This window comes from Kryptolebias marmoratus, linkage group LG16, assembly GCF_001649575.2.
Source record: "Kryptolebias marmoratus isolate JLee-2015 linkage group LG16, ASM164957v2, whole genome shotgun sequence".
NCBI lineage: Eukaryota > Metazoa > Chordata > Actinopteri > Cyprinodontiformes > Rivulidae > Kryptolebias > Kryptolebias marmoratus.
The window spans coordinates 20,211,450-20,222,693 of record NC_051445.1 but is presented as its reverse complement, the minus strand read 5'-3'; the positions used below and the strand labels follow the sequence as shown (position 1 = coordinate 20,222,693).

The window sequence follows — 11,244 nt, the reverse complement described above, 5'->3', positions numbered from 1 at the left end:
ATATGAGTCGACGATTCCTTGGTTCCGGGCTTCTCTCTGCTTCATCCATAAGATGTTGTAGACAGAAGTCCCAGCACTGGCCTTGTAATAATTTTCTGCCTTATTAAGAATAAATAGTTAAACTCTAGTTCTTTTGTAGCGTCATCCTTTTAAGGGTGAATTGTCTGAGTTCTCCATCCTCTGGGATAAAAGGACTGGAAGTGAGCCAAGGGTGGGTTTGACAAAACTTGAATTGTGAAGCAGTTTAAATAAATTAGACTTTCATTGAATTGACTTGTTTCTTAAGAGGCCATTCAGGTTAGTTACTGTCATTTCATTTGCAATGGAAATGGAAACAAACAAGTTGTTTTGTTTTTTTTCAACAATGTCTCTTGTGTGACGCTTGTATTGTGAAGCAGATATTTCTTAAGAAGCCATTCAGGTTAGTTACTGTCATGCCAATGAAAATGGAAAAAAAGGCCCTGTTAAAATAATTGTTCCTGTTCAAAGCACAGGTCTCAGCATGAATGTCACAGAACTGCTTCCTGGCCTGGGAGTTTGCATGTTCTTCCCTTGCTTGGGTGGGTTTAATCAGGGTGCTCCACTTTCCTCCCACAGACCAAAAACATACAAGTTAAGTTCATTGGTCACTCTAAATTGTCCCTAGCTGTGACTAAGTGTGAATGGTTGTTTGTCTCATTTCTCATTAGTCTCCATGTGTCCCTGTCATGGACTTGTGACCCGTCCAGGGTGTTCCCTACCTCTAGCACACTGACTGCTAGAGATAGGCACCGGGTCCCTATGACCTGGAGAGAAGAACCTGGTAAAGAAAAGGAATGGATGATCTAAGCACATGTCATAGCCCAATTAAGAAAGACATCATCTTCAGAAATAAAATGACTTTTTAAACATTTCTGATCTTTGTGTCAATAACAGAGACAAATAAATTATCATTTCTATACATGTACAATTTTTTACAAACACAAATAGGTCGAACAATAAAAGTGGGGTTATTGAACACTCAATGAGTTTATCATGAGCACGTGCACATGTTTAGGACTCACATGTATGAACGCACCAGGTGAGCATATTAGAAACCATGCAGGTTTGCTTCTGTTTGCATGAATCTCTGTTACAAACACATTCTAACACAAGATTTATATTATAAATGCATGCACTTTTTATTTTAATGCAGATTGGTTTTAGTGTCTATATGTGTCTGTGTGTTATTGATCTTGTCTGTGTGACTGAATAGACACAGACTTAAATTGATTTTTACTCTCTTTTTCTAGTTGAATATTACCAAGACTGATTGTTGACCCCTGGTTGTCTTTTTTGTAGGTGCAAAATCTGATACTGGAAGATAAACTGACGGATAGTTATCTTTTTTTAAGTGTGTTTGTATTTTATGAAGTATCTTAGTGACAGTAAACAGCAGTCAGAAAGTCTAAAAAAGGTTAAAAAACAAAAACAAATGAACTTCTATTCTGTAGCCGAAGATGTTTTGCTTCTCGTTAGAGTCCCTAACGAGTCTTTATTGTGAAGAGAGTGAGGCCAATCTGCATGTGAATCTAGCATGCATAGCATTTTAATTTTAAAAGCTTGAACTCCACACTCTTGCCATTTTGAATTGAGAAAGCTCCTTGGATGAGAAGCGAGACATCTTCAGCCACAGAATAGAAATCCAGTTGTTTTTTTTTGTTTTTTTTAACTTTTTTGGATTGACCATGTCCTGGATGACTGGGAATCCACGCCACCAGCAGTCAGAAAGATCTCAGTTTGGAGAATCACAACTAACAGAGCAGGGAGAATTTTCCATCATCTAAAACAACACAAACCTCAAAAGTTCTTTAGTGGTATAAGCGAATGATTTATGATTCTTTTATTTGCATCAGTTGTGCTTTGGTCATTTACCACAAACAGTCTCTTCCATGATGGAACAATTACAATCTATAGTCAGAACTCAAAACACTTTGTTGCAACAGGTTGCATGTGCAACATTGTGTTGCAAAGTGAGATATCAACTGTTACTGACCTGTTACTAGCTTCATTCTGCCTCCCACACTGCTTTGGTTCTTTCATTACTCACACTTGACAACAAAATGGGCCCAGGTCAAACAGCAAAAGCCAAAATCAAACAGATGAAAAGCCCTCACATTCCACCTTGACTTTTCTCCCCAGGGGGGTTTCACAACCATTCACACCTCGAAGCATGTGACTGAAACACTTCACGTTGGCTTTGCTGGTAAACATCTTTTAAATGACACAAGATGAATGGGTGGGTCAGTAGATCATGTGACAACAACCCCTTTGTGAGGCTGTTCCAGCTATGACTTAAAAGCCTGAAACTCCACCCCATAAATTTAGAACTAAAGAAGCTTTTTGGATTAGAGCTGCAACATCTTTAAGAGACAAGAAAGGAAGCTGCCTTTTTTTTATCAAACACTTAGGACTACCTGTCTGCTGCAGGTAAGATAATGGCTCTTTAAAAATATGCTCCACACAACTTAACTGTTCTTTCAAACATTGCTACCATTACCTTGGGTCTTAACAGTGTTGCCACTATGGCTCTATAACCTTGAAGGGTTTTATTTTTGTTTTTTATTATTCAAAATAATCAATCTATTTGCATATGCAAAAATAGGTAAGAAAAAGCCTTAAAAAACCCTAATTTTAAGTAATTTGAAAATACCACCTGCCAAGCAGATCATGCAGACTGGATTACAAATGTGCTCAGATGATTTCAATTTATTAAGCAGTTTTCTTTTTATTCTGTAATCCTCACAAAACACCTAACAACAGAAATACTTATTTCTGAATAAATACCATTGCTCATTGATTCTTTACTCTAATCAGTGTTTAATGTTTTGATTAAATTTTGATATTAGGGCTTGATGCTAATGCAAAACAAAGAAAAGAAATCCTATAAAGCTGTGACACTTTCACCACTTCATACCTTTTTACTGTTTGTTCACTTTGTACTCGTACTATTGAGGGTCACTTTATACTCACCTTGGTTCACTTTGTATCCACTTTAGCAGCCACCCCTACAATAACGATTTATTCTGCTGAAGCATGCTTAGTAAAAGCTTGGTTTATAACAGCCAATAGAAGATGAAATAATGACAAAAATCATTCTATTTTTTAAAATATGCAGTAAAATTAAACATAGCATTATTTGTAAACGGTCAACATAATGCTTTAGTCAACATAAAGCATATTCATGACCATATTCATATATACTGTGACTGCGATTATTTAATATGACTAGGTTTTTGTGTTGCATGTGACTGCAAATACAATATATAACAGCAGGAGGTTTTAAGGTAAACATGTGTGTGTATAAAATTAACTAAAAACCTGCAACATCTGGTTCTTTCAGTTCAATAAACAAAAGGATCAGATTCTTAAGACCTCAAATTTAATTTCTACCCATGATTCCTGGCGGGCTCTGTACAAAATGCAAGTGGCATAGTATGAAAAAACAACTGCAAAGTACGATATGAAGTCCCGAAAAAAAAAAAACAAAAACGACATGTGCCTTTATTATTGACATATTTCTTTTTGTTTGCCCAAAATGCTTTTTGTTCTAAATTATACATTATGTTGAAGACTTTGGAGAGGCTGTCCTGACTCATCTTGGACCACTGGTGCCTACCGGCCCCATGAAAGAGTGGATAAAGCAGTCACACATCTGCTGCTGAGGGCCCACTCACACCTGGATGGTGGTGGAGGCTCTGATGGAAAATCTTCTTTTTTTTCCAGTGGCTTCAACACCAACCACCCTCTTTCCTGAGTGGCAAGCTGCTCAGGATGGGTGTCAGTGTGTTTACTGTCTCTTGGCTTGCTGATTATCTGTCAGACAGGCTTCCGTTTCTGTGTCTGGGGAGGACTCTGTCTGCCGTGGTGATCAGTAACTTGAGATTTTTTGCGGACTTCAAATACAATTCTCCCGCCTGTCACCTGCAGAAGTTCTCTAAAGGCCACTTTTGGCCTCATCACAGATGGGTATAAGAAGGAGTACAGAGGACTGACGGAGGACTTCCTGATCTGCTGTTAACAGAACTACCTCTGAATCAACCCAGGAAATTAAGATGGTGACATTTCACAAGTACCCGGGAGTTCACCGGCACACCAAACTGGACTGGACTCACAGCACTGCTGCACTTTATAAAAAAGGCCAGAACATACTCTACCTGCTCAGGAGACTCAGTCTTCTTGGAGTACAGCTGACAGGAGAAGTGTTGACAAACTCATTAGGAAGGCCAGCGCTGTCCTGGGGTGTCCTCTGGACTCAGACGGGTGGTAAGTGAAAGGAGGGAGAGAAAGGAGGGTTGGGGCAAAACTTCATCTATGTAGGTAAACCCCTGAAGGACTTTCTGAAGGAACTGGACAGCCTGTTCAGCAAAAGACTGCCCCACTCAAAGTGCATGAGGACATGGTTTTGGAGATCCTTCATTTTTGTGGCTGTCAGACTGAACGACCAACAGAGCTCACAGCAGACCTTGTGCCTTGCCCCACTAGGAAGAAAATAAACACTATTCAATGTGCGATACTCTTATTTTCTGTATATATATATATCCACGTATTGTGAACAAATATGTATACCTGTTTCTTACTTTATTTACCTTTATTTCATTTCTATTTCAATATAAATTGAATGCGTGCTGTTTTCTGCTGTCAAACGCAGCTGTGTAAATTTCCCCCTTGGTGGATGGATAAAGGCTCATCTTATCGTATCTTATTCAATTCATGACAACCCATAAAGGCCGCAAAGCTCCATTTCAAAGAGTTTACAAAATGCTATTTTTTAGAGAAACCATGACATTTCTGTTGTGCTTCGTCCGCTCCTGTACACGACAGCAGCGATCGGATTCTCTGACACTAAAATGCAGGTCCGAGTCGGAATTAAAAGACAATGCCGACTGACATACTTTCTGACATTTATGTCTTTCAGCTTGCCTTTTTTTGTCTCTGAACCTTCATTTAACACAATAACTACATGAATCACAGCAAAAAAATAAAGACAAGGACTCAGAGCAGGTCAAGTTAATATTTAACCCTCTTCAGCTTTCAAACTGCTGCTCCATACGGCCTGCACATATTTTACTGGATGTGTGGAGCATTCAGCTGAAAAAGGAAGGGTTAATGGTCAAAGGAGCTTTTCTCAGCAATTGATCCACTCTTATAAAACGCAGGGATGACAGAATGAGTGGAAATGTTCCTTCCGCTCTGAGACTGCACACTAGCACTTTTATTTATCTCTTTACACTCAACGCCTTTGTCTTCAGTCAGTCATGGGAGTTGCCTATAGCGTTGGAGAGTAAGTAAAAGAAACCTTAAAAACAGGTTTAAGCAATGTGATTCTGGGTCCTAAACAGGATGCTTTTCTCTGCTATTAAATCAGAGTGACAACCTTTAAATTTGTAATTGACATGTTGTTTAGTGTGAGATCATGTACTGAGATTCTGAATCTAGTTTCTTTAAAGGCGTGTTCTTGAAGTGAGGTTCTCTTTAATATTTATCAGTAGTTAGTACCTTACCAGCCGAGACGTCAGACATAGAGCACAGAGTGTGGAAAAAGGGGCAAAAGTCTTCTTCCAGGCTAGGCTACTGGCTTGTCAAATGAGTGCGCTCTTTTTTTGTTTGTTTTTCAAGCTTCTAAAACAACTCTTTTCCAAAAATGATTTACCGATATGAAAGAATGCTACATTAGCTAATATCAAACCTCTAAATCTTTACATGAGACTGTTTGTTTAGTATGTCACTATTTTTTCAAGTGAACAAAGTCCATGTTACTGTGTAACTGTGTGCGCTGAGCACAGACTGTGTGCATGCCGATGGCGCCGATGTTGCTGAGGCTGCGAATGTATCAGTCCACAGGAGTAAACTTCTGAGCTGAAGAAATGTTCTTATCAGGTGGAATGATACATTCAGGAGCCTCAGCACCATCGGCATATACACGGTCTATGCTTCGCATACATTCCCGCAGTAACACAGACTTTCTTTGTTTGAGAAAAAATTGACAAACTAAACAAATGGTGTCATGCAAAAGTTTTAGCAAATGTAGCATTCTTTAACAGTGGTATGTTACTTTAGAGAAAAAGTTGTTTTATTATGTTTTATGCATCAAGTGCCCATAACCTAGCCTGGATGAAGACTTTTGCCTCTTCCTCTAAGTTCAGTGCTCAGTGACTGACGTCACGACAGACAAGGTAGTAACTAATAATAACTATTAGACAGAACATGACCTCAAAAATGGCAGGATTACCCCTTTAAAGTTAAATCAAATTTCCATTCATCTGCAATTTGCTGCAAAGTTACCAGGAAGTCTGCATGTGTGGTTTTCATAGTTTGACATATATGCAAATGATGTAAAAGTTGGTTGGATCAGGTGGAAGAATTGTTACTACAGTGGAGCTTTGGAAAACCAACAAATTTTGAGCATGTGGAAGTCACAGAAAAATCAAAATAAGGGGAGGTAACAAAAAAGAGAAGCTTGATATCAGAACTTAATTATGCAAAAGTGGTTACTTATGGGAAGCATAAGAGAGAAAAGCAATGCAAGGAGTTTCTAATTTTTTGCTCATATCCAAACATAACATCAATTCTGCATGACTAACAAATAAAGAAAAAAAAACACTTTTTAGCTATTCAGAAAGAGACATTTTTAATATGTTGCATTGAATTTTATATATTTACTTTTCATTCGGCTGAGGTTTTTTTGTCAGAAAAAAATGCAGAAAAAATTTTAACTGAAATGGATTAAACATATTTAAATATCCTATATCATTTTTTATTAAAAAATAAGTGCAGAGCCATGATGGTAATTCACCTTTATTGTACTTTTTCTGTTTTAGATGATTTTTTTACGCCATGTCTGGCCACTCAAATTGAACAGCTTTAGCAATATAAGTGCATTATATTGCATTAATTTATCAGCAATAAAATGTTCTTTGTTCATTTGCCTACAGGGTGAACCACCTTTACGTCTTCTTTGTGGAATGGTCACCGGATATTTACACCAAAGGGAAGAAGCAGCGCTGCAAGTCTTGTTATTTCAACAGAGAGAAAGATCCCAGCAGTTGTCTGGTAGCAGACAGGGTCATGACTGCCATAAACAAGGTGTTTAGCAAATCTGTCGGCATCATTAAGGCTTTAAAAACTTGGAAGGTAAGCTCAAAAAATGTGCATATGAAATAAGATTAAAACAAAATTACTGCATGGAGCACATTTGCTCTCTATGTGAACTTTTTTTTTTTTTTAATTGTCCCTTACAGTAAAGAAATTTCATATCCTCTGTTCTGGGAAGTCCAACTCTCCTTATATGGACTTCCTTTCCCCTCCTTTTCCTTAGCCCAGAACTACAGTAGGCTTAACTTTCTATTTAGGAAAGAAAAGAAACTGTAGAGCCAATGAGTGAGCAGCCATGTGCTTGACTTTCCACCAAATGAAAGTGAAAATAACTCTGCCATACATAAGTAGAGGATGGTCCCTCTCGAGAGCAGACATGTGGGACAGCAGAGCACAGAACTGGACAGAGAAAACAGGAGCTATGAAGAACAAGCAGGAACGTTTACTGGTGTTTTATTTTGCCAGAGACTGTGAGGAACCTTATGTTGAGGTGAGATTATTTTATCTGCAGAGTTTATTAGAAGAATTTGCAAAATACTAACACAGGCAAGACTGTAAGAAAGGTCATAAAATGTTGAATTTATTTTAAATCTTTACCTAAATTTTTAATCATATATGCATCCTGAGTTATAACTTAGTGATATGTTTGCTTGTGTTTAACCCATAATGATCCGGCAACCTATTAAGGAATATGAAAATCCCCAAGATTTTAATGTAGAAGAAAAGGACTGACAAATAAACATTAGACATATGGAGAAAAAGTTGTTACACAAAAATGTTAAATTTGTTTTCTCATGTGTTTGTTGCATCCTGTGCTCTAATGCAGATAATCACAGTGCAGGACTCCGGCCGTCGCTCGAGTCTGTGTAGCTCGGTGGAATCGGAGGCAGAGGTGCACGAGCACCAAGAAGTTGAAGACGCACTCCCTGTTCTGAGTGATCAGAGCCAGCTGATGCATGACCACCACCTACAAAAGGTTAGTTTTACAGCATCTCACACCTTTTTAGGTGGATACGTTTACCACAGTTACAGGTGTTAGATCTCTGTATTCATCATTTCATCAACATCGTCTTCATCCACAGCTTGCTGCTCACATGCCTGCTCGGACTCAGGGCTATCCGTGGAATCTGGTTTACAGCACCTCCATCCATGGGAGCAGCCTGAAAACACTTTACAGAAATATGGCTGGTCTGGACAGCCCCGTGCTGCTGGTCATCAAGGACATGCACAAACAGGTTTGCATTTCAGTCTTAAGTCAAGATTTCATTACTGTTAAATAACTCTCAAATCAATATCTAGACTGACTTCCTTGTGTCTTTCAGGTGTTCGGGGCTTTTTCTTCTGATCCGTTCAGAGTCAGTAAATATTGCTACGGCACCGGAGAGACCTTCCTGTTCAGCTTCAACCCTGACTTCCAGGTAAGAGTGAAATTATGATCAGTGCACTGAGGCTAAAGGAGCCCATCAGTCAGAAACTTTGAAAAACAATTTATAAAAAGAACTTTTTAAAACAGCCCACTATTGCAGCTATAGGCACTGTTGTCATATTTTGCACATTTGGTCAGAGGTTCTGTCCGTCTTACTCATGTTTGATATTTGAACTTCCTGTAGTCATACACGTGGAGTGGTGAGAACTCCTACTTTATGAGCGGCAACTGGGAATCTCTACACATTGGTGGAGGAGGGTAAGTTATATGCTTATTGATGTGTCCAGTCAAACATTTACATGCTCAGGAAAAACAAGCAGGACATTTGGCAATTTGGCAAAACTAATAAAAATTCAAACATTTATTGTAAATTATTTATTTTCTTGTTTTATAGGGGTGGCTTTGCCCTGTGGCTGGATGCTGATTTGTACCACGGAGCAAGTTTTTCCTGCCCTACTTTTCACAATGCACCTCTTTCCACACATGAAGACTTTATTGTCCAAGACGTTGAAGTCTGGACTGTCCAGAACTGAATGAGGACATGGAAGCTGTCCTTTCTGGAGACACTAAACTTAAAGAAACATGCAGTGTAGCCACTGCTTTATCCTGATGGAGAGTTCGCTGTCATCTCTGCTCCTGCAGATTAGTCCACGTACCGTACCAAGACTATTGGACCGGTTCTCAGACTGAGAGTTCTGCTTGTCTGAGCTGTGGCTGTTAAAGACACGTGGCCACAAGAAACGCTGTGTTTCAGCTTCCTGCTGCTCTGAACCACTGGTGCTCTTCAACCCTTTGGTGCTAGGGTCAGAAACCTACTGATGTTTGATGCTTTATTGTGCTCTCTGTTTTTTATGAAGAGCATTATGACACAAAGTTTACACAAACTGTGCTGGGTGAAAACTCTGATGTCAGTGTATAAGCATTTTCAATTTTAAATATTTATTTTGACTTTTTATGCTGAATAGACATGATTGTTTAAGAAAATGAATGCGTCTTACTCTACTGACTCGCTCAAGTTGAATATTATTTCATTGTAACAACTCATGATTGGATCCTAAAGAGCCTACTGAGCTTCTATGAGAGGTTTGGTTTGGATCCTAACCTCATTTGAAAACTACACCAGTGAGGAGAAACAAAGCAGAGTTGCACAACAGACAGTTTACTGTAAAATGAATGATGACTGGCTTTTAAGGAGGAAGTGACTATATTCGTTAATCCTCTTTTTTTTTAAAGATAAGATAAAATTATTGTCTGCCGCAACTGTGGCAGAAATTATTTTCTGACACACTGCGTACATTTCACATTCAAACAGAGCACAAGTGCAAAAACACATAATTATACCACATTATCATAGAAACCATTAAGCTGTCTATTTCATTTGGTTTCAAAACATTACTACAGATGGTATAAATGATTTCTTTTAAATATTCTTCAGCCCCAGCAGGACTTTGTAGAGCCTGTTTGATTGGAGCATCTGAAAAAAGTTGTGTAGTGGACGTGAGGCGTCCTCGGTGATAAGTGTGTCTTTCCTGGTCGCTGAGCGGCTGTAGAAATGTGACAGTGGAGCGTCAAGGTGAACCGGTTGTTGCACTTGATTGTTTAATTATTCTATGTAATTTTGTTTTCTGTTTTGTATTCAGGAAGTTGAACCAGGATGAGAGTCTGAAAGTAAAAATTAGACTCAATCAGGAATTGATTGAGTCTAACTCTGTAGTTTCCTCAGCAGATATATGTTTGTTGTTAGGCGTTCTTTTTTCATTTTAAATTAAAAAAAACAAACATTTGTGCCTGTTTGGTTTGCTTGAAGTAAAAAAAATTCTAATTGTATTTGTAACGTTCATTTAAAAAAAAAGATTTTGCATGAACTGTATGTTCAGTTATTTTTTTATTATTATTACAAAGCCTGAAACAAAGAAGGAAAGTACGTTCTGATGGGGGTTTGATTTCTTTGTGCAAACATTTGTGAGGAAATCTGAGCCTGTCAGGCAGTGCTGGTCCTGCCATCAGATTTTTTTAGAAAACTCCATGAACCAACGTTCTACTCCGTAAACAGTATAAAAGGATCACTACTGAGAATATTCTGTCTCTCTGTGTTCTGATATGCTGCTCCTGTGGACAGTCTCGCCACCTAATGGTGGTTATAAAAATGAAATATATTGAGATGATGTTTCTAAAGTTGTAAAGAGAGGTGAGATGGAGTTCTTTTTTCGACTCATTCAAGTTCATTGTGATATTTTTAGTTTGCCTGTTTAAAAAATATAAAGAAATAAAATGTGACCTTCTTTAAAATTATAAATAAAAAATTTAACAGTACTACAGTAGTACACATCTTCAAAGTTGACAGAATTCTAAAACCATCTCCTCAGTTTCCAACACAAAGGTAGAAAAATGTGAGCAGTTTGCTTCATTTTCTTAATAGCTAATTTTGATTTACGTGGTGTAACACAGCAGTTTATCAGAATCCAGCATTTTAGTCGAGCAAGCTGAAACAAACCTAAAACAGGAAAGATTTAGTTTGCTTTAGTGTCAGAAAATGAGGAGAAAAATGTTTATTGTTATGGTTATACAGTGTATGACATACACTGTATGTAAACATCTGGTTTCAAACACGCTAACCACTCAGATCAGGTCAGATCAGGTCTGATCAGGTCTGCAGACTGTGGTGAATTAGTTACATCTTGTACCTTCTCTGAAACAGGGGAAGC

The 11,244-nt window shown here is 38.2% G+C and overlaps 1 protein-coding gene across 2 annotated transcripts; it reads left to right on the top strand.

Annotated features, from left to right (window-relative positions):
- Positions 1 to 5,104: 5,104 nt before the first annotated feature.
- LOC108232321 (nuclear receptor coactivator 7) lies at positions 5,105 to 10,842 on the top strand. Of its 2 annotated transcripts, XM_017410046.3 has the most exons (7): positions 5,105 to 5,302; positions 6,954 to 7,152; positions 7,940 to 8,089; positions 8,196 to 8,348; positions 8,436 to 8,531; positions 8,724 to 8,797; positions 8,934 to 10,842. In XM_017410046.3, exons 1-7 carry the CDS (start codon positions 5,277 to 5,279, stop codon positions 9,070 to 9,072), a joined length of 837 nt encoding a protein of 278 aa, XP_017265535.1. In that variant the 5' UTR covers positions 5,105 to 5,276; the 3' UTR covers positions 9,073 to 10,842. The 2 variants fall into 2 exon arrangements, with proteins under 2 accessions (XP_017265535.1, XP_017265536.1); XM_017410047.3 differs by lacking the exons at positions 5,105 to 5,302; positions 6,954 to 7,152 and adding an exon at positions 7,213 to 7,603.
- Positions 10,843 to 11,244: the final 402 nt, after the last annotated feature.